Genomic DNA, 23,552 nt, shown 5'->3' with positions numbered 1-23,552 from the left:
TGCATACGTACAGCTGATTTGTGTTTGTGCACCCATCACCATATATTTTTTAATGCCCAGGTGTTATATATATAACATCCTGCTGCTTCAGCAAGGGGCACAGTTCATGCAGAGTCCGCGTTCATCCTTTCAGGCTGAAATCATTTGCATCAGAGGACAAGGAGAGAACTTTCCCACCCAAAAGGGAAATGATGTTGCATTACTGAGCGACCAGCCCAAGTAATAATATAATCTTAGAAAAATGCAGTTCCCTTGAGTAAAGGAAGCTCTGTAAACTTCAGCTTCTCCAGGCTGTTAGCATAGCTGTTGCCTGTGCTATAGTAACGCTGCTGTCAGACCCAGTCTACTGAAGTGCTCTGGAGAGAACAGGGGGAAAAGGGAATAAGAACCAGTTCCTGCTTAAAATGAGTGTCTCTTGTAGGATCTGAATACTGTGAGGTTTATAATACAGATTTGGGGATCTTAGGTCACATTCCTCCTTTGCTGTTGTTTTTTTATCTCAGCTGTGTGCTGGATAGGGTGATGGCCACCCATGGTCCTGAAGAGCTTGGAGAAGGGGCAGACAGAGCCAAGGTGAACAGAGGAGGGTAAAAGGATGCAAGGTTTCCAATCACTGGCAACAAAAGCCTGGTTGTATAAAACCAGGGGAGAAAGAGACTCATTTTTGGAGTTGTCAGTGTTTGGGCAAACCCATGGAAGAGAGAGACATTTGAGAAATTTACTCTGTGAACAGTACCTGTGGTTTGTTCTCTTCTGCTTGCCACAGGGTGGGTAGTGTTAGTGTGTACCATGGTTTATTTTCGACTCTATGAGTGCTAAGTGTGTGTGGGTCCCATGGCCAGGACGTTCACTGAGCCCTTGGTCTGGGTGCAGCAGTTCCCCAAGTTGGACACTCACTAGAGTCTTTTCTAGTAGAGTGCTTGTCTTCACAAAACCTGTAGGAACTTGCTGTCTTGGAAGTTTCTGCCTTCCAGGCTAATTTGTTTCATTGTAGGAGGACAAACAGAACTGTCTCAGGAGCTTCATCTCTTCAGAAACCAATATGAAACGCATGAGGTATAAAAGTATAATTTAAAGAGTGCCTGAAATGCAAAAATGGAGTGTAATACCCTATAAGCTGCTTCTGCTCCCATGCTGCTGCCCCCTGTCCCTCTGTGGCTTTGGATGGAGCAGTTTCCCATTGCCTGTCCTCTGTGCAGGCAGGGCAGTTGAGGAGGATTATATCTGCTTTTGCATCTGCTGTGCCCTTGACTTGGAGTCATTTGATAAATAGTTTTGCAGTTGGTTACTTAAGCATCTCCCAAGCTGCAGTCAGCATCTCAGCTGTGGGCGAGGGAGCATTGCTGCCAAAAGTCAGGATCTGTGTCAAGAGCCTCCTAAGATTTGGCTGTCTTTCCTTAAACCCCCAACTCCTGGAGTTGTCATTACAGGAGAATCACTTCGAGGGGTAGAAAAAGACCTTCTGGCTGTTGAGGTGGTAGATAAAAATGCCTTGGAAACATTAGCTGCAGTTCCAGGAGTCACACAAGAAGCCCAGGTTGGGTGTATTTAAAAAATACCACTAACTCAAAGCTGATCTCCAGAGGCTTTTGAGTCCAGACAGAAGAACTGTTTCAGACACCCCTGCCTGCAGGGCTCTGCCCATGCATCTGCAGGAGGAGTGTGACCCTCTCCATTGTCTTGCTTCCCTAGGAGAAGAGAGGGTACGCAGAGACAGGCAGGGTAACACAGCAGGAACACTGGGTGCAAACCCAGTTGCTTTCTGTCCAGCAGTCCAAATACCCTGTGCAGGCACCTTGACTTTGGTAGATTGACTCTCTGCTGGGAGAAGCAAGCTCCATCTGCCTTTTCACTCTTTACAAGTACATGACAAGGTGGGACAACCTTTAGAATTGCTTTCACAGCATTCCTGACTGTGGTCAGGCCAGTTTAAGCTGTTTGAGGGTGACCATGTCACTCACAAGGGGACCAAATGCTGCAGGTCCTTTCCTTTACCCTCCTGTGTGAGCACCCCATCTTGGACTGCCAGTTTGGTGCTTGGAAAAAGTCCTCTGGAAATGCCATGACCTTTGCAGTTCTTTTGCCAAGGCAAACACGAAGATGTTTGAGGGACCTTTTACACAGTGGTCTGATGGCAATGAGGACCTCGCAGCTGAAGTTTGGGAGGAAACACCCTTTTCTTTTTAACTCTGAGCTAATTTAGCTCTGAGATGAAATCAGGAGGAACAGAGTGAGGAGGAATTTTAAGTGGTCTGATAGAAAGCCATGCAAACTGTGCACAAAGGGTTAACTCAGCAGGGTTAGCTGTTGTCCCAGGGGTGCAGCCCAGGCTGGGTTTCCCAGAGGACATCATGTTGCACACACACATTTAGGGCGTTTTTCTCAGCATTTTTCAGCAAGCTGTGATGGCAGAGGTTTTAAAGGCTGTTACAGGATCAGTCTGACCTCTTTCCTCTATAACCAGGCAGACATCATTGTCATTTCTGCTACCAGAACCACCCTTAGATTCCCGCAAGGATCTCCAGACCATGAGAGAAACCCTGTGCAGGCATTTTGGACTGATGGGCAGGGTTCTTTGGTTGCTGGTAGCAAAGGAGGCCTCTTTTTTTCTTGAAGAGCATGCTAAAAGGCACTTCTGCATCTGGAGTGACAAGAGGAATTTAGATCTATAGAGCACAATTATTCACGTCACTGCTTGTTAGGATGCTGGCGTTAACACCCTTCCTCTTGTGGAAAATCTCTTAAGCCCCGAGGACCGATGTGAAACGTCACGCTCTGGTGAACTTTGCTGAAGCAGGGATGAATCACACTAAGTTGAAGATTTGGCTTTAATATATTATCTGAAAGATACCTTCTGTGATAACCTAGCAGGAGGGTACTGCTGCCCACCCACCCAGGGCATCAGGATCTATTTTAGGGGGAGGAGAGCAGTTTTTGGAGTATGTGTAAGTTGGGGGGTGGAAGTTGGGATTTGGATATTTGATGGGTTTTTCATTTGACCTTGGTTCTGAGTGCTCTATAAAAGTAAAAGGCAGGTCTGGAAGCGATCTCAAGACATCTCCCAAGGGATCTTGAGATGTCTCCCCTTGCAGGATCACCCCAGAAGATATTTATCTAACACGTTTTTAAAAATGAGAAGAGTTTCACAGCATCTCTGAATAACTGTCCTATTACAGTTGTGCCATTATAGGTAAGAAAACACTTTCTTATCAGGGAAACTGTAGCAGCTGGTAGTTAAACCTTCTGCAAAGAAATATCCCAGACAAATGCTGGCTAGGTTTGACCCTGCATAACTTGTAAGATCTCACAAACTGACAAGGTAATTTAGCAATCTGGGGGGGAAACGCAAAAGATAACCCTGTCTATTGAACTAATTCCTATCCCTGTGATGGGAATGATTTCCAGGAGTGAAAGCATCCGCAAACCAACTGCACATGATTTGCTTTCCTTGTCAATTGGAATCAAGGACCCTGATTGTGGAGCATAATACTGCTCTTGTAATTCAGCCTTTATCTTTGTGCCGGAGCTGGGCATAATTGTATCTGTGTCTGAAGGGACAAGGAGAAGGGTTTTAGTAGCTGGTGCTCACAAAGGCATCTTTAGAAAGCTCCCTACCCCTGGTACAAGCTTGGTAGAGCTTAAATGAAAATACCCCTGAGTAGCTTTAGGCATTTGAACAGTCATCATTGTTTGATTCAGATTTGGTTACAGGGCTAACATCTAAATGTTAATTCTTTTTAGGACATTATCAGCTCTTTCAGCAAATGCAGAATGGGGCTGCAGTATTGGACCGGCAGCCAACTCTGCAGATAAAAGCCTTTTGAAAGGATGTTTCTTAGGAGGGAAACATAATCAGAGTAAGAATAATCAGAATAATCATAAAGATGGTCTTTTCTTAGGGACACGGAGCAAATATGATGCATGAAAAAAGCCAAATGAGCACCAGGAGGCTTCTGACCTTGGGAATGGGAGTAACAGCAATTTTGTGGTCTCTGAGAACAGTCCACACCATGCAGACAGATCCTCATGATCCTGTCCTGTAAATTGCTGGTACAACTGGAGATCGTACGGTGCTGGGTAAACTGTGTCACATGCTGGGTTAAGACTGAAGTTGATGGTCACCTGATGGCATGAATGTGCCAGGACAGTTGATGTGAGGTGGCTCTACGCTGAGTAATCTGGGTCGGTGTGTGGGCAGATGGTTTTGGGCACGGATTTCTGGCCTCTTGCTCCTCTGTGCTGCCTTGCTCAGCACACTGTGCCCGTATGCATCAAGGTAGGATGTGACCTGACCCTGACTCCCTGTGAGTCCTCAGTGACAGCTTCGGGGGTGACAGGCCAGTTCTGTCCTTCTCTGTCACCCACTTCACTGCTGGTCACACCTGAAAAAAGGTGTCTGTTTTTCAGCCTCCCCAAAACACGTGCAGAAAGGCACTGGAAATGGTAAATCCCTTCCCCCCTGGTTCTCAGAAAGGAAACATGTGACTGCAGAGGCACTGGGAGAGTGGTGCAGGGTAGCAGGAGTCTGCTCCAGCTGCCTCCAGGCATGCTGTTCCTCTGCATGTCAGTGATGACAGGTTGGTGAGTGCCAGTGGGGAAGGACCTGGCTCATCCCCTGGAAGAAGGAGGTCCGGCGCCGTCCTGAGCGCTGCCACCTCCGCTTCCGGCGTCAGATCGGTCGGTGTGGTGTCATCTAGGAAATGCGATTTAGATCATCATCCTTTTGCAGCAGATGGGGGAAGGGAGGTGGGGGCCCTTATCTCTTCTGGGGATTAATTTCTCTTTAAGCTGCTTTATTTTTTTGCCTATTTGCTCTTTTTCTCCATCCCTTCACAAGTCTCACTGTCCCTTGCTGGAAGAGTGGGAACTATGGGAGCATCCGAGGTTCTCACTGTCGTGATATCATGCCCTGCATCCCACCTTCAGCTGGGAGGTGAGAGCTGGGTGTAAGGCTTGGACTTACTGCCAGGTTTCCCCTGGGATGGGATTACATTTTGCTAGTTTACATGGTGGGAAGAATCCAGCAAACCTTTTATCTGTGTGTCACCAAACTGCATCTACCACTTGTGATTCTCCTGCATCCAGGAGAACTCTTCATCCCTCTCATCCCCACCACGTCCTTGAGAAATTGCTCAGTTCCGAGGTTGGTCATCATCCCTGGTGCGACTGACAGTCAGCAAACCTCTTTGGCACGTGCTTAATGTTAAGCACAGAGAGTAGTTCCCTAGGGAGCAATTCTTAAGTGCATTGCTGGAGCGAGGCTCTGGTCAAGACACCTGGACCGAAGCCCACCTGCATCAGTGAGCAGCATGGCTCAGCTGGGAGACCAGGGACCCATGGCGGTCCCTGGCTGCTCCCAGTGTTGCCTCTCTTCATGGCAGTACTCCTTTTCCTACTTCTTCCTCCATCCTCCCAGTATTTATTGTCCCCTCCTGGCTGTGGGAAGCAGCTCCTGGGCTCAGACCACTTCAGAGCAGTGACCTGTCATTTTGTTTCCAGAGTCTGACATGAAAATACCATCTTGTTTTCTCCTTGGTCTGCAAAGGGCTGAGCTCTTGGCCCCTGGGGCAGATGGCTCCTGCTGCATGTATGCTTCACACTCCCAGGCATCGCTTTTTTGATAGGCATTGAGCTTTTGTGCAGAAAAATCTGTGCTTCAGCCCATTGTTCTTATGGCTTTAAGTAAAATCCCAAATAATCACAAATACCAATAGTTTGGGGGTTTTTTCCCCTGAAAGATCTGTTTAAATCAAATACAAGTCACTGAGCTAATACTAGGAGTAAATAAGCTACATGGAATGACTTTGGTTATCATGAGGTCAGACAGAATGAGCTAATGCTCCCTTCTGGCCCTGAAATTAGACTTTTCAGAAAGCTAAATTTTATCCTGCAGCTTCTAAGTCTCTAGCACCTTTCCTTACAGAGGAGCTCGAACCCCAGGTCTGTGTGGTACTCTGCCCCTCGTGAAGCTGCTCCCCCCCTTATCACTGAAACACAGCCAGGCTTGGAGGCAGGTTTCTTACACTGATATATGCATACAGTTTAAGTGACTATGGGCAGCTGCCGGGGTGCATGAGAAAGTCATCCAATGGATTGTGGTGCCTGGCTAACACGCAAAGGGCAATTAATCTCTCCATAGCAGCAGCAAATTACCTCCCCTGGGAATATTGTCCCATGTGAGATTTTCACCAATTGCAAACCTTGCAGACAGATTCCAGGTTTCTGGAATTACTTGTGTGAGAGCTCTGGAGAAAGATCCATGTTAGAAATGAAGTCTCGTGCTTGCAAAAGTGGACAGTGGCATGGTCCTGCTCCCTCCAGCCTCTCCAGCCTGTTTCTTTCCACTTAACCAGTACTGTACACACCGCCATGGATTTTTCTTTTTTTTTTTCCCCCCTCTCTTTTTTGCAGCCAGGATGTTTTTTCTTGCCTTTTTATTGTTCCAGTGACCTAGCAACTCCACTTTGGTGGAGCCCTGCCAGGAGACTTCCTCCCGAGCCGTCTGACAGTCTCCAGCAGCACTACCCTCGGATGGGAGCAGAAGTTAAAACGACACGGGGCTGGGTCCCTATGTGGCTTTTGCTCTGGCTTCATGAGTGCTGGTGAGGGCACAACTGCCTTCCCGATGAGAAAAGCTTCCAGGGGACTTTAAAAACCCTGGAAAGCAGAAGGAGAAGCAATGCGTGGGTGATATTTTGTGTAACATATCTGCAGGACATTACAGAAAAGCCCAGAGGGTTTTAGAAGTGAATTTGGTGGTGCTGGGATTTAGCATTTGGGATCCACGGTGCAGGCAGGGTAGTTGGAGACATTTCAGCATAGTAGGGCAGCGGAAAAGGGGATGGAGAGGAGGTGTGAGTGCTCTCAGAGCTGTGCAGTTTGGGAGATTTATTTTGGCTTAGTTTTACTGATGTTTACTAAAAACAGTGAGAAAGAAATCCCTTTGGTAGTGCTCCTGGGACCTGTCAGCTGGTTCTGCCTTCACCACCCCCAGGACTGCAGGGGCTTTTCCCACATTAACACCAGGAGGCAACCCTGGAGGGACACTTCTGAGGTAGAATATAAATGAGCTGTCAAGCAAGAGAATACAGCTATGTCAGGCTTTCTGCTCAAGAAAGACAGAAAGGACATGGGTCCCAAGGTGCTGGAGGCTCAGTCCCCACTTCACTGAATGGGCAGATGGATGGATGGATGGACGGACTGGGATTTTACTGGAGCCTTGGCATGTTTATGTGGTTTTTAGAAGTATGGGTAGTCATGAGGCAGCTTATCGCTGTTGGAAGTGGGCTTGTATTCGAATATATTTTTCAAAGACTCAGTAATAAAACAGGACTTTGTTTTTTCTTTTTTTAATTCAGTTGCTAAAAAGCCATTTAAAACCAAAAGTTAATGAAAAGAGGTTTAAGGAGTTGCTCTGAGCCCTGGGCTGGTGGTTTTCAGGCAGCACAGGTGGTGCCATGGATCCATGTGGTCCCAGGGATCTGTGGATTGAACCGAACTGTCCAAGAAAGATGAGTAAGAAGCTTAGGATTTCATGGACTTGAGCTGGTGATCCAGGAGCCTGCCCGTCCCCAGGGATGTGTTTAGGACACCAAAACTAAGAGGATGTAAACCGCTTGATAAGCAGAACAATATCCTGTCCCTGCACTGTGCAGGTTTTATCCCCAGTTGTGGGCACTCCATATGCTTGCATCCTGTGCTTTTGGAAAGAACCACAGATATCTGTGTACTCTTTATTTTGGAAAACCTGTTCCCTGCTTCTGGGTACTGCTTGTAAGAGCTGTAATTGGATCCTTTTTTTTCCTGTGGCATCTCCAAACATTAGGCTCTGGGATAATGATAAAAAGTGTAGGAGGCAAAAATGGCCTTTGGCATCCTCCATTGTCCTGTATGGGAGGTGGTGTGGAAGTGCAGAGTGTTTTTGTCTCATAAAGCAGCACTGCAAGCAAAGTGCCATGGCCTGGTACTGGGAGGGGCTGAGGATGATACCAGTGTCCCCACCTGCATGGGCACCCATTGCTGGTAGTGGCCAGGTAGGCATGAACCACCTGGACCTTGGCACTCAGAGCTCCCAGGGGCTGCTGCTGGCATTAAGCCCCCATCACTTTTCTTGAGCTGACACATTAATGCTCGAGTCACCTTTGGTGCCTGCATAAATCCTTCCTATTGTGGTTAAAATGATTTAAAGTCCTGTGAATTGCTGTCCTGCTTTGCTTGGAACCCAGTGGAGAGAGGGCAAGGAGCAGAAGGACCAGACCAGGGCACTGCCAGAGGAAGTGTCTATAGGGTACTGCATCCAAACCAATCCCCACAACAGGGTGAGTGGCTCTGTAAAGGCTTCTTCTTCTCCATATACCCTGTCTTGCCATCTTTCTTAATCCAGCTGGAATAATTCCTTTTCTTGATATCAAAAAAAAAAAAAAAAAGCAAAATAGGGCTGACCACATGTGGTTAAAAACCTCTTGCATTTTTCCCGTGCTTAGTGCACACGAGGGACCTTCCCTGAGCAATATTATCAGTGTGTTTACGCTCAACTGACCCATCTCAAGTATGAATTTTTTTTTTAAGCTCATTTCAGCCCCCCCGTTCTCCCCCCAACTCGAACTGCTTCTTTCAGAGCAAGAACAAGGAAGGAAATTGAAAATCCCAAAGAGCCCTGGACGGTCCAGATTTAGGGCTTTAGCTTTTGTTCGCACAAACTCACTTGGCTCCTAACCGGCCTCCACCCATGATCCCGACATCCGCAGCAGCCGTTCAAAACAGAGCACAGAGCCCGGCCCCGGCAGGGACCGCAGCCACCCCTGCCACCCGCTGCGGGGCCAGAGCCCCGGCTCTGCTCCCCACTCCTTCTCCCTCGTAGCCTGCCTTTCTTCCTAACCTTTTCCTACAGCCCGCAAGGAGTTTTCCAAGTTGAGATTAGCTTTTTTTTTTCCCCTCTGCGAACCTCGGATGATGTTAAGATTATGCAACGTTAACAGATGTGGGCTTTGCAATTATAGCTGCCTGTCCTCGGGAGGAGCCTGCTTTAGCTTCACGCGCGCACAGCTCTGCATGGGATGCTCCCGGGGTGGCCCATTGCCCTGGCAAAACAGCCGCTGTATGGGCGGCCGTACCGGGAATGCTCCCCAGGGAATCGCCGCCCTCCCCAGGAGGGACTGCTCCGGAGTGAAGGGCTACTCTGGGCAGCCGATCTACTGCTCTTGGCTTTCCTTATGTGCAAAGTCGGATTAAATTTGTGTTCCCCAGGCAAGAAAGCATTTTTCTGCCCTTCGAGGAGAAAAAAATCCCATGTGCAGGAAAGAAGTGGGGCTGGGATAGCTTATGGTGTGCCTTGGCTGGCTGCAATGCTCCTGCCAGGTGCTGTCTGTGGGGATGCTGCTCCCAGGGTGTTAGCAGGATACATCCCTCCTCTCTCCCTGCCCTAAAATATCTGTGTGAGATCACAGTCATGGCAGAAAAATTTTGGTGTTGTGCTGACCCATGACTGAGTCTTAAACATCACCACGATGCTGCCTGGTAGCAGCCACCTCTGGAACAGGGCAGTTCCCATGCTGCATCAGGAATGGAGTCAGAAAATTGTTGGTCCAAAAGGGAATTTTCAGGAGTCTCACAAGGTAGATATCCAACTGGGCTGCCAGGGGCAAGCCCAAAGCCTCCAGAAATCAGCTGGAACTTGATCTGTTTGTCCTGGCTGAGCTATAACTCAGCTCGCAGCAAGCTGTGGACTTGTTATGCTTGCAAAGAAAAAGTAACTCCGAGCCTCGACCTGTCTGGTGAGCATCACTGCTAGTTTTAACTGGGAAGGAAAACACGGGTGCAGTGGGTGGCAGGAGGGTTTTGTGCTGGAAGTCAAATACTTGTCAATGGCTGTAGTCGTGTGGAGTTAAACCGTGGAAAGCAGTTGGCAGCTTAGGATGTGACAAAATTGTTAGTGACAGATCAGCACCTGAGTTAAAGGGCCACTCTGCTTAAAGCCTTTAATGCATCAGGGGAGGCCAGATGGTCCTGTGTGGATTTTTTTGGAAGAAGTTTGATCTAGTCTATCCGCTCCAGAGGAGGGTTGTCTTTGAAGTCTAATGTCTGCAGGCAAATCAAAAAAGAGATTGTGTTTGTCTTGCACTTCTGGCAGGCTTGATGGATGTGTGATCAGCTGAGATTTCATGTCTATTTTGTTGAACCACCTGATTTTTGGGGGTTTCGTTGCTACATGCTGTGGGTTGGATTTTCCAGCATGGCTCATGCTCTGCACCCAGTGAATTGGGGAGCTGAGCCCATGCTGGCACGAAGTTTTCCTCCCTGCACCAGGACCTGGCATACCTTGCATGGCAGAGTTAAAAATGCCAGATGACTCTAAAAAGCCTGTGTAAATAATACCTTCTTATTCAGCCCCTCCACTCCCTGGCTGCACTAAAAGCCAGGTTTGCTGGCGCCCACGATAAGGGGAAGGGTTGTGCTTCAGTTTATTCCCAGCAGCTCTGCAGAGCCAAAAGAGGATAGAGAAAACTCTGAGGTGGATTTCCAGGGCAAACAACCACCAGACAAGAAACCAGCAGTGTTTTACTTTTGAACTGGTTGCATTCAATCAAGGTTCGTAGCTGAAGGCACTGTTTGCCAGCATTTCCAGGGTTACTTTTTAAGAAGGGGCAATGGAATGCCTGCTGTGGTGTCCTGCTATATATTTTAGCCTGCCTATCCAGAGCCCTTGTTGACAAATGACTTGGCAACCTGGGAAAGCAGATTTGCCTCTGTCTATACTCATCCCCTAAGGGTTTCTTTAAGCATCTGCTGCTTTGCCTTCTCTCTGTGCAGCAAAGCTGGCCCCTGAGGCTTTACAGTCAGTACGGGCTGCACAGCTGAAAGCTTTTAGTGAGAGGGGAATGGAGAGAAATTCAGTGTGCTGCCCTGCAGCATGCTCACAGTTTTCAGGGCTGCTATAAATGGACTTGTGGGCTACAATTACAGGCTGGGTATTGGCTTGCAGATGAACATAGCAAGTGTCCCCTGCCACTTTGCATCTCTTTGTCAAGATCGTGAGGACAAGAAGGTTGTTTCATGGGACAAGAGGTGGCTCACAGCAGGCTCTGGGTGGCAGCAGCTGCTTGGCATGCTCAGCAAGGTGGGCATCACAACCAGTGCTAGGGCTGTCAGTAAAGGTACCCCAGTGGCTCTGCTCCACTACAGCTTTTCTCTCCTTGGCCCTCTTGGTGCTCAGACTTCCAGAATGAAATACAGACTGTCCCACATACACCTCTTTTTTTTGGTGAGTTCCCACTGGAGCTGTTGCAGATGGATAGAGGACAGCATTTCGAAAATTACCACTTCAGTCATGGCAGGTGCAGCAACTCCAAAGGAGACATACAAGACAAGGGAGAGGTGTCCCACCGGTGTTTCTCTGAGATACAATTTTTTTATAGAAAATGCTCTGAGGCCAAAAACAGATGCAAAGCTTAGCCTTCAACATCACAACTTTTGGGCAGAGATGGTTCCTTTAGCTGCTGCTTGTATATCATCCATAGCCCTGTTGATGCCATGCACATGACACGCAGGACAAGTCCCATAGCCTGGTCTATCTCTGAACTGCAAAGTGGGGAGAGTTCCCCTCCCAAAACTGCAGCTTTCTTAGCCAGGCTCCCATTCTGCCTACTCAGTAAGAAAAGTGTGTGTTGTGCTACTTTAGCCCAGGGGCTGTGTTTTGGTTATAAGGAAGATGGACAAAATTGGGATCTTGTTGTTTCAGATTTGGACTTGCTTTGACTTGTTGTGGGCTTTGGAGATCATCTGAGGCTGCAGTGCCAGCCAAGTCTCGGGGCTGTAAAACAGATGGTGGCTGCTGGTTTTTGTGTGATTGATGTGCAAGGAAATCCTCACACAACCCTAGGTGGTACCACAGGCTGGAAACCCCAATTCCTCCAGCAAATCTCACAGGAACCACTCAGAGCAGCTGTTACTAGTTGCTCAGCTCCAGGCTGGATGACAGACCCCAGGCTGAAGCTACAGCTACTGCACCAAGTCCTGCTGCTGCTGGCAGTCAGTGTTAATGACTGAGATGAGAAGTTGGCTATCGAGTAACGTCTTCAGTCCTTTCTTAGGACTTATTTGGGGAATATGTTTGTATTCCAGGGATGCACACAGCTACCTGTGTACTTTGGAAGATCCCTTAAAGCATGTAATGCCTGTTAATGCCCCTGTGAGAAGTAATTTTTGGGTCCATGAGATAGAGCTGATAGTAGAAATGCAGAAGAAACTTGTGCAGAGAGGGGAGGAGGTTGCTGCCGTTAGACATCACCATGGTGGGGAGCAACTGGAGGCAGAGGAAGAGCTAGCAAAGCTAAAGGGCAATGCTGGCTTGGGAACCAACATTTATTCTATAAATGTGTTTTCTTCATTTTCTATTGAAAAAGGAAAATTACTATGAATGATGGGAGAGGTGGGGATTTGGAGCAGCCTTGTATCAGGAGCAACAGAGCAGACTGAAACAAGGTTTATGCAGGGTGAGCAGGGGCTATGGCCATGTTTGCTCACAGAAAATGGACATGTAGATGCACAAACTTCGTCTTGTTTCTCATATTCTGATAGACATTACTGTCAGATATGCCAAAATGTCCATCACCTTGGGATGCTTCAGTGCCTGGATGGGCAGTATAATCCCCACCATACACTGATCTCTTCTGTCCCTGGTCCCTTGTGGTGTCTGGATGGGTTATGCCAACCCTCCTGACTCCCCTACATTTCTCAGCCAGCTTCCCACCAGCTCTCTGCAGGTGATGGAATTCGAGGTCAGGTGTGAAACAAACACCGGCCAAGTGCTCATTGCGGAAAGAGCTGTGGAGGCCTCTCCTCTCCCATCTTACACTCAGGATGGGGCACATGGGCTGTGCTGGGCTCCAGCTGCCCATCAGCTCAGGACACCTACATACTCTTCCCATGGACTCTACACTGTGCCTATCTCCATCAGTTATTTGTTTCAGACTTTTCTTTTGGCTCCTTTAAAGATTTGTTTCTCCTAACACACACACAAAAAAGTATGAGGGTGCTGAATTGAATTAATCTTGTGCACAAAGGTGGGTTTCGGCATTTGATCCCACAGACCAATCTAATTTCCACGGGTATAAATCCAAAAATAAATGTCAGGTCTCTGCTTTGATGATGCAAATTTTTTCTGTCGTGTAAGTAAATGAGCTCAGAGCTTGGCCTTGGTGTTACTGCAGTGAGCCGAGCCTGCACATCCAGTGCTGATGGGATCTAAATTCTTTTCTTGTTTTTCCTTTTAGTCATTGAAAGCAGCTATCAGGAGGGAAGAAGTTCAAGCACAGGGATAAGGACTCCTGGTGCTCCGGTGGACAGTGTGGAGCTGGTGACGATGCTGGCTGGGAGCAGGGAGTGGGCATCACTTCCTGCCAAGCACGGAGCGGTGCCAGCGGGGAGCAAGGTCATGGGGCACATTGGTCCTCTGGCTGGCAATGGGGATGTCACCCCACCGGGAGCAGGACCCCCAGACAACCCATCTGCTGGGACAGCAACCCACCTGCCCACCCACAGCCATCCTCCTGGTGAGTTTTGTCGATGGGAGGGTCCCGGTTTGCTGTGCCCAGCCCATGGACTGAGCATAGCCAGTGGGTTAGGAGGTGTTCCTGCCCCACGGCTACAAATGCAGACTTTTGGAAGAAATCCAATCTCAGGAAAGCTGATTTTTTTTTTTGTTTAACATTACAACAAAGATGATTCTCAAGAGCTGCCACTGTTTTTCACCACCCAGCAGTACCCACAGAGTCCTGCCCATCCACAGAGCGCAGAGCAGAGACCCCTGGGCATTCCCACACCTCCTTCCCAGGAGGAGCTTAACCCCATCACAAACCCAACCCAGGTTATAAGAGCCCGAGTTAAGGATGCCTGACCAGCTCTGTCATGATTTGTTGCTGAGGTCTTCACATGGAAATCCTGCAAGTGAACACTTCCCTTTGGGCTTGTTCATAATCTTCAGCCATAAGTAAACCAATGTACTCTTCTGAGCACGCACTTAAATCAAAGCCTGTTTCCCACAGCAGCAGAATAAGTCTGTGCTGATCATCCTGTCCTCACCTCAGTTTTTTTTTTCTTAATGTCTCCGTCTGAAATACGTGTCTGAGATGTGAGCATAGAGGTTTCCTTTAATTTTTTTAATTCCTTCTTTTTTTTTTTTTTCTGCTTAGAGACTAAAATGTGGAGCTGGCATACCCAGGCTGCCAGCTGCTGGCTGTCCTGGCATCAGCTCCTTACTGCTTTCTGCATTTTTAATGTCTTAAAAAAAAAAAAAAAAAAAAAAGTGGTTTTTTTGCCATTCACAAATGAAGACAAAGTTTGAAATGCCATTAATTTTTGGTGGCAGAAACCCTCTGTTCCTGCCAGTTCCTCTTGTAGTTAAACTGTGCTCTGATAAACAGAGGGATGCAGCTGTGACCCTACCTATTGCAGGGTAGGGCTGGGTACCACTGTAGGTGATGCTGCTGCCACCCAGCCAAGACGAAATAACTTTTCAAGGGGAACATGACCCTCTCTGTGTTGCTTTCCAGATGCTGGAAGCCATCACCATGCTGTAGGTAGCCAGGAGAGAGGCAAGAGGGCTCTGGCTTTTCCCAACAGCCCTGCAGCTACTGAAAGGACACCACCAGGCTTGAAAACCGTCAGCGCTGATTCAGCTGAGGGGACACAGGGTGGGCACCTTGGGGTCTGGAACATGTTGGGGTTTAACAACACGATGAGGACAGTGCTGCTACCTTCATCTTCAGAATCTCATCACCCAGGTGAGCCATCCCAGTTCAGCCTGGGAACACTGAGCAAATGTTCCAACACCTGGGAAAAAGGTGCTGTTGAGCAACTAGGCACTGGTTAAGCATCACAGAGCTTTGTGGATCCAGCTCTCCACTATTTGCTCAGGGCAGTTTTCTGACTTGCTTCATGCATGAGGGCAGAGAGAAGCACCCATATGGCTTCTCCGGGCATGGAAAAATATAAATTACTTGGTGCAGCTCCGAAACACAAAGTTGCTGTGAGCATAGTGCAGACTATGCAGGGCCTGTGGTCTGTGAGGCAGGTGGAGGGTAACAGCAGGGGATGCTGGGTGGGCAGCTAAGCCCATCTCTGGGCTCTCATTTGCTTTCCCCTGTTCCCTTGCAGGCACTGACAGCCCCTCTCGACTGGCGAGCAGCTGGGTGGGCACAGAACTGTCCAGCAGCTCCCCCGTGGACACTGCAGCCACTTCACCCAGCCCCTCTGGGAGCAGTGGGGGAACCAGCCTCGGCACTGCCTTCCGTGGCTCCCTGAGACAGCCCCAATCGTCCCCCCAAGCTTCAAGTACCCAGACTGGTGCAGACCAGGTCATGCTACACCTCAGGGGTGTCACAGGGAACTCCACAAGCCCTTTGCTCACAGCATCGCCTGCCACTGACAGCGCTTTCAGAGGTGAGCTCTGCTGGCCCACAGCTTTGTTTTATAGATTTAAAAAGACTTTTTATAGCTTTTGCTTTCTTGAAACAGAGAAGATGCTCTGTTTTGCATGTGCTCTGTTTTTTATTATTTGGATGGTTAGCTGAAATTCCCTGCTGAAAGCAGGAAAAAGCAGTGGAAAAAATAATTTGATCCAAACCCCCAGCATTTTCCACTTAAAAAAAGGTTCTTTGGACCTTATCACAGTGTTTTCTGCAGGGTGGGTGTCTGCAGCTGTGAAATATCTCCACTGGTCCAGTGCCAACTGCAGAGCCAGGGCAGCTCCCAGCCCCACCTGAGCTTTATCTCCCACCCGAGTGGTGCTGGAGTGGGACAGGAGGTTGGGAACCCACACTTATGGCCACACCGAGTGGGTTTGCCCTCAGCTAGACAGGGTGAGATGCCTGTGCTTAACAAATTGGCTTCCCCTCGCTTGCTCTGCAGCAGCCGACTTCTGGAGCTCTCAGTAACAGACTTTGCCCCGCTCCACGTGAACTTACTGAAGACCTGTGTTGCTGAGTCCTTATCCTGTGCCCAGGGCAAGCACATCTCTGGGGTTCTCACAGTGACATGTCCCTTCCCTCTGCCACAGCTGTTGGGAGCAGCACCAGGGCTGCAGAAAAGAAGAGATCTGGTATCCAAAGGACAGCACCTGGCTTCACAGCTCAGCCCCTGGCCTCTGTGCCCTCCTCAGTGGCCCTGGCACAGGGACGTTTCCCTGGGCCTTCCACGGAGCACCAACTTGTCCCTTCTCTCCCAGCTTTGGAAAGCACTGCCACAGGTGAGCTCAGTTAGTCTACAGTTTGTTCTTTTACCCTCTTTTGTGCTTCCTTAAATATTTTTCCCTGCGTCCCATTAAGCCCTGGGATGTGTAGTGAACTGCAGGCTCATATGGCGATGTGGCTGCACTCAAGTTTCCTCCCTTTGCTGTTTGATGCAGTTTTCAAGCCACAGAAAAACCACTAAGAGAGCCTGGGCTGACTTCCACCAGTCTTAGAGCAGAGGTGGGATTTAAAGGCAAGTCTCTGCAGTCCTTTTCCCATGGGGTTTTCTGCTGTCTGAGCCACCCTGCTCTCATGAAGCCTGGCAGCAAGCCCTGAGTTTTGTGCAAGGTCTTCCTGCGGTGAGGGGATTCATGCCTTTCCAAAAGAGCACTTTGTCCAGATTGAAAACTTCCCATGCTTAATATCTGTATGTGTGCTGTAAGCATCTGGGAAGAAAATGGATCCATCTGTTTATAATTTCATATGTATAAATCCAGTTTTTTTATTGTACTGTAGCCATTGGAAGCAGCTACCAGCCATCCAGCAACTCAGCCACGGAGAGGAGAGCTTCGGATTTCCCTGCCACCAGTACCTCCATTTCCACAACAGCCACCAAGGGTGGAGGGAGGACGTTAAGGTCTCTGCCAGCCAGCACTGGGCTGGTCAGTGTGGCAGAGATTTCCACCTCTGGCACTGAAATCATCAGCTCTTCAGCCCAGACCCCTGGGATGTCTATGGGTGCCCAGGACGGTGATGGCAGAGGTGTCACAGACCCCTTGCTCACAGGCTTGCCACCTGCTTCACAAAACACTTCCACAAGTGAGTTCTGATATAGCTGTATATCTCAGAACGTTATTTAAAGATTTATTATTAACAAAATACATCCTTTTTATTTTAAAGAAAGGAGGAATAATATTGTGTTTGGCACATTCTGTACATTTAAAAACATTTCACAGAAATGAAAGTATGGATAAATATTATTCCTGTTGGAAGGGGAGGATAGATTTTTCTTGAAAACTTTCAGAGAAATTTTGCTAGCAACAACTTCAGCAGTTCCTATTTAGAGACCATTTTTTCCCCATCTTAATGATTTCCCAGTATTAAATATTTCCGTATTGAATATTCACACATCTGTTGTCTACATCTACTGATAGTAGATGAAAGGAGGTGAGGGGTAGTAGATGAAGTAGATAGGGATGAAAACTACCCAGGAGTTTTCATTTGTGTGTATGCAGTTTTGTATTTCTTTTCTCCTTTTTCAGCCTTTAGCAGCAGTTACAAACCCAAGAGTGTCCCAGCTGCAGAAGAGGCGACGCTGCACTCAGGCACACAGGGTGCTGACATGCCCAGTGTGGCAGTGGGGACTGCAAATGGCCACATAGCTGGGCTGACAAGAGGCTCTGCCACCAGCACCGGCCCCACAAGCTCTTTGGGGGTGACCTCCTCCTCCTTAGGGACTGGGACACATCGTCCCAACAGCTCACGGGAAGCTACTGATCTCCCAGCCCCTCCCAGGGATCCTTTGCTCACAAGCTCTGAAAGTACATCCAGAGGTAAATCTGTCAGTCTGAAAGCTGTCTGCCTTGGGGCTGGATGAGACTTCACATCCCTGCACTGTTTTTCTTTGGATACAGCCATCAGTCACTATTGGATACGTGGATGTTTTTATTACTGTCTGCACAGGGCTGGCAGCGGGGTGGGTGGGAAGGGGGAGAGTGGATCTCAGCTTTTGGGTGAGAAAGTGAAAAACATCAACGTTCTCATTGCTAATGAAACTCCTGTGCTGGGAAGAGCATCAGTTAGAAATACATACACACACTTTTACCATGCCAGAGACACTTGCTGGGGATTTGCAGCTGTCGTCTCATGCTATGTCTGCCATGCAGGCTGGTCTGTAGGACATGGGTTTTTGATTTTCATGGCTTTTAGTAAGGCACATGTGCTTGAACTTGAGAGATTCACCTCTTCTCAGAGCAACTCAATGGACAGTTTAGAAATGCACACCATGCAGACAGTCACTCAAATGTATATAGTTCTGTATGCATAAATCAAACCCTGGTTTATTGTGTCTTAGGTGTCAGAAGCAGCCAACGACCAGTTAACAGCTCAATGGCAGAGAAAAACCCCCTCCTTTCCTCACCCACCAGCGATTCCATTTCAGCCATGGGGAGCAGCAGGGGTGGGAGGACCCCGAGGTCTGCCACGGGCAGCAGCCGGTGGGCAGCAGAAGTCTCCACGTCCAGCAGTGGCACATACAGGGCCTTGGGCACAATCCGATCCTTGTCCACATCTCCTGTGAGAGAGACCTACAGAGTTCATGGGTCCATACAAATGACGGATTTCACCAAGCGGGTGGTAGACTCTTCCCTAACACACTCTCACTCTCCTTCGGAAGACCCTTCCCCAGGTGAGCTCACGTTAGAAAGGAAATACCGTTTTTCTTATAAGCCAAAGGAGGATTGTTACTGCAGCTTGCACTTGCCCGACTCTTTTCTGCTGTGCATAATATACTGTTTGGAAGGATGCAGTGTGATTTTGCGTCTGAAATATTTCAGCTCTTGCTTGACTAAAAATATGTGGTTTAAATTTTTTTACAGAAGGGGCACATGTGTGGAAAGTTCCATCACGCCAAGAAAAATAATTAACATTCAAATAGCAATCCTTTTTTAATATCTCCAGTTGCTATCTCCGTGTTATAGGCAAGAGAACTAAGCAAGTGAGGATTAGATCATGTCCCTGCAGTCTCAGGGATCAGATTTCAGTTCCTACCTTCTGTCTTGCCTCTTGGACCGTGCTGCTTCCCAGAAATTGAACCAGCTCAACAAATTTAGGGCAGCTTTGAATGTGGTCTCTGAGGTCCTTCATGCTGCTTTTGGTCCTTCATATTGAAGGGTCTGATCGCCCTGATACTATTTCTTCAGACTTCTCAGCACAGTGCCTTGTCTGAACTGATTGCCAGGCTTTTCTGGGTTGTCACGATATTTGTTCTAGCAGCGTGGAGTGCACTCAGGCACATAATGGTAAAATCAAGTGTACAGCATTAGTATGTCAACAGTTTTTATATAATAGCACTTTTCTCAGCATAAAACTATGTTTTTTAGAAGACAAATTTTTCTAGGAAGGATTTATGTATTTGGAAATTTCCTGTTTTCTCTGGATTGACATCTCATATTTTCTGCTTGTGTTTGTACTTGCTGCCTCTGGGTGTTACTGAAAGAAAGTTCATTTTTATTTATAGTTTCATATGTGTAAAAATGTAAATTGTTTCTTTATCACATTTTAGTTCCTGGAAGCAGCCATGTGTCATTCAGCATCCTGTCAACAGAGAGAACCAATTTCCCCACCACTGGCACCTCCATTTCCGTAACAGGCACCAAGAGTGGAGGGAGGATGTTAAGGTCTCTGCCAGCCAGCACCAGGCTGGCCCAAACGACAGAGATGTCCACCACTGGTACCGAAAACATCAGCTCTCCAGGCCATTCCCAGTCTTCTTTGGGAACCCCGGGTGGTGGAGACAGAGGTGCCACCGTGACATCCATGAATCCATTGCTCACAGGCTCACCATCTGCTTCGGAAAGCGCTTCCCCAGGTGAGCTCTGGCCACGTCTGTGGGGCTTCTGCCTGTAGACATTAGACTTCTGTGTAGAAGTGAGGATATGCTAGAATGTGCTGGACAGTGGTGTTGGACGTTATGGATGAAAATTTCAACTTCCGGGGAAAAATGGAAGTTTCTTATATTTAGTCACCAGAAAAACCCAGACTGCTTACTCCAGAGCAGTCTGGCCTCGAGATTTGCTGTGTTTTCAGAGACAGCACAATTTCAAGTCTGCACCATTGGCTTTGTTTATACAAGCAGAAGCAGCACCAGTCATTCCTGACTCCCACCCTGGGGTGCAAAGGCAGTATATACTGATCCCATACAAGCCTGCCATGCTTTGTTCTGAGTATCAGGAATTTGGGTGCTGCATAATCTCACCTTGCTCATTGTGGGTGCTAAGGTGGCAGTGTGAGCACATGGTGCCCATGGTGGGACTGCGGCACCGGGAGCAGTACTGAAGGGAAGCAGACCCAAAAGTGCTCCCATGGCTTGTTTCTAGTACCCTCTTCAGGGTGTCTTCCTGTGAGCAGCACCTCCTTGCACAGAAAGGGGTTGTGTCTTCACAATTAGTGTTTTCTCCAGGTTTGGATCTTCTGACACGTTCTATCTGTGCCGTCAGCCTGAGGGCAGTGGTGGAAGAGAGCACACCTGCCTGTTCATAGCTTAGAGCACATAAATCCATTTTGCTTTGCCCTTTCTCAGCAGAAGGGACCTCAGCAACGGGAGGACACCTGCCTCTCACCAGTACACCCAGTGCAGGGATAATCACCGCTGATCAGGAGAGGAGTGCTGTGCCCGTGTTGGATACCCATGGATCATCCAGTGCAGCAGGGAGTTCTCCTCCCACTCCACCCCGCACCAGCACCTTGGACGTGGTCCTTCTGCTGTCCTCAGCAGCAGAAGAGCCTGGGAAGCAGAGTGACGTTTCACAGGGTGATGCTGGACTCAGTGAGCTTCCAACAAAGCTGCTGCCTGCATTTTCTCCCAGCATCTCAGTGCCTTCTCCTTCACCAAGTGCTTCAGGTGGGTCTTGTGATTTCCCAGTTTGCTGTGGAGGACATCCCTCCTCCTCACCTGCTTCCCAAGCTCCCAACCTTCCTTTTATAGCTTTAAACTATATTTGCAGTTTTAGTAAGCCTGGTTTATAGTGAAGGGCATCTGAGCACTGCACGGTTGGTGAGTTACTCACCTCATGGCACTTGAGGCAGAGCTCCTTGTGTCAGGAGCTGGACAGCCAGGCAGCTCTTCTGGGCCACTTGTGAAGGCTGCCATGGAGCCTTGGCCTCAGCCTCAAACCTGGGGAGCCTGGCATGAGATGTGGTGGAGGACTGGTAGACCTTTTGCCTTTCCTTATATCCCAGTTATTGTATGTTTCAGCCTCAGCTCTGCTGCCAGGGTCCCACAAGAGAATGGTTTGAAACTCACTGGTCTGCCCAAGAGAATTTTCTGCAGGACATTCAAGACCATGTTCTACCTCCCTGCCATGATTCTCCTTCAGAAAAACCATGCACCCCAATCTGTTCTATTTTTCTGGTGTAAAGGGGAAAAGTACAGACAATCTGGGAATCCCCGTTAACAAATAAGTGATGTTCGTCACCAAGTGTCACCTCTGCTGTGGGGGTTGAAATATTCAGATTTGACTACTGGTAGAGGCCTCAAAGGTATTATTAATACACAATGTGTGTATATATATATGTATGTATATATGTGCTTTGCAATTTCAGGGAGAGGCAGAAGAGTTTCTGGTGTTCCTACTGAGACCACGTACATCTCGACCACACTCTCCAGCCACAGGGAGGGGACATCTCAAGCTGCAGCTAGCCACAGCATGTGGAGCACAGAGGCAGAAAGCCTCACACCTCACCTGGACACAGCTGGGAGGACCCGCATCGGCCCCCTCCCATCCTCCACAGCTTGGCCTGGGGTGAGACACATGCCATCTGGCCAAGCAGGGTATCCAGAGCCCAAGGTCACCATCTCATCCAGGGTCTTCACCTACTTCTCAGCTGCTGGTGAACCTTCCAGTGAGTTTTTCTGAACTCTGGGATAGTGTTTGACTGCTGCTCCCTTCCCCTCCTCCATGGTGTTGATATGACCACTAGCACCTGTCACAGCTGTTGCAGGTGTCATGGGTAGGATTTATAAATGGTGGTGGTTCTGCCCATTAGTGTTGTATATCTGCAGCTGTTGATGCTCAGCAGGAAAGGCCTCAAGAATGAGACACAGCTTGTCGCTGTAGGACACATCAACTGCTTGTCTGGGTTGGAGTGATAATTATAAATAACATAAATATACTATTATGACTCTAATGGTACTAGTTGTCCCTCTGGATTTAGTCCTGTTTTTTGGAATAGGCTTTTTGTGTCAAATCCACATTTAAGATAGATAGATATGTGAGATCTACTTCATATGTTTTTAATCTGTGTTTATCTGTGCAATTTTATTAATCTGCATTTCCAAACAGAATTATTGTAGAGCTCACAGGATGCCTGCTTTTTGATCCTGTTCCAGCCATTAGCAGCAGCCATCACTCCCTAAGCAACTCAAGAGCTGAGGAAAGGGCGTCCAGCCCCGTCACTGATCCTGCGTACAGTTCATCCACATCTGCTGGTGGTGAAGAGAGGATACTGCACTCAGCAATGGATGGCACTTTGGCTGGTGGCATGGAGAGATCTTCTTCCTATGCCAAAGCTGCCAGCTCTCCAGGACCAGCTAAGCCAACATCAGTGGAACACGGTGGGACAGCCAACACCTCTACCAACAGTAGGGGCTTCACAGACCTTGCAACAGAGACTGTCTTTGTACGTTCTTCCAAGATACCCACTTACTCTTCTTTCCAAAATGATCTCACAAGTAAGTTGATGTCCCCTGCTGTACATTTTGGGGGAATTCATGTTTTCCTGTTTTTATCTATGTTGTACATAAAATTCTTATTCATTACTACATGCAATGTCACCTGTGAGTTCACTCAGGGGGTTATTTTCATCAAAGGACTCAAAGCCAGAACACACATAGATGGGAAACTGTTCCAGAAGTGAAATCATGAACCCTCCTTTTTTGATGGTTACATTACTTTTTTTGCATCCTAACCAGTCTCTTTTGGATGATGCTTTCAGAAGTGTTTCATGATGACCTAAGTCAATTGTGAAATTAAACCAAATTTTCAATACCTTATTTTTTTTTAGAGATGGCTGTACATTTGTATTATGGGATTGACTTTACCTTTTATGCTAAATAATCTGAATTTTTTGCAGGCGCATGTGCTATTCATTTAGGATTTCCTAACTGCAAAGTTTTGAATCAATGAGTTTATGATAAGCTGGAAATTAGCATAATGTAATAATTTCATCTTGCAGAGGCATAAGTTCACTGTGTCTAAAAACAAATTGAAGAAGATGGATATTCTGTAGATGGGAATGGAGGATAAAAGGAAGAGGTTATGAGTTTTTTAAATTACGAGTGATAAAGAGAACAGATGGGTTTTCCTGCTTAGCTTGCAACAAATATCATGGAATGTTAAGTGCTCAATCACTTTAGAAAAGCAATATGTGAAGAACAGTGTTTTGGAAACCTACACGTTTCACTGGAACCTTGTGTCTGTCAGGGCTCCCCATTTTAGAACCAATTAAAGAGTGCACAAGACCCCTAATTCCATACCCACGCTTGGATGGCGCTCCAAATTTTTAGAAGAGCATGGACCAGTTCACAGACAAGAACATCATCTGTAT

At 47.8% G+C, this 23,552-nt stretch overlaps 1 protein-coding gene across 4 annotated transcripts in view; it reads left to right on the top strand.

Moving 5' to 3' along the window:
- Positions 1-23,552, top strand: part of HEG1 (heart development protein with EGF like domains 1) — a 55,434-nt gene that overhangs the window by 5,942 nt on the left and 25,940 nt on the right. For 2 of the 4 annotated variants that reach the window (XM_064661455.1, XM_064661458.1), the window contains exons 2-12: positions 13,272-13,550; positions 14,550-14,780; positions 15,154-15,438; positions 16,055-16,243; positions 16,743-17,045; positions 17,489-17,779; positions 18,301-18,633; positions 19,510-19,815; positions 20,527-20,847; positions 21,549-21,848; positions 22,336-22,677. In XM_064661455.1, coding sequence (XP_064517525.1) covers positions 13,272-13,550; positions 14,550-14,780; positions 15,154-15,438; positions 16,055-16,243; positions 16,743-17,045; positions 17,489-17,779; positions 18,301-18,633; positions 19,510-19,815; positions 20,527-20,847; positions 21,549-21,848; positions 22,336-22,677 — 3,180 coding nt within the window. The remainder of the gene's footprint in view (positions 1-13,271; positions 13,551-14,549; positions 14,781-15,153; positions 15,439-16,054; positions 16,244-16,742; positions 17,046-17,488; positions 17,780-18,300; positions 18,634-19,509; positions 19,816-20,526; positions 20,848-21,548; positions 21,849-22,335; positions 22,678-23,552) is intronic. The other 2 variants (XM_064661457.1, XM_064661456.1) reach the window with 2 other exon arrangements.

Source organism: Pseudopipra pipra, chromosome 7, assembly GCF_036250125.1.
Source record: "Pseudopipra pipra isolate bDixPip1 chromosome 7, bDixPip1.hap1, whole genome shotgun sequence".
NCBI lineage: Eukaryota > Metazoa > Chordata > Aves > Passeriformes > Pipridae > Pseudopipra > Pseudopipra pipra.
The sequence above is the reverse complement of the archived record's forward strand: the minus strand, read 5'-3'. Positions and strand labels throughout refer to the sequence as shown.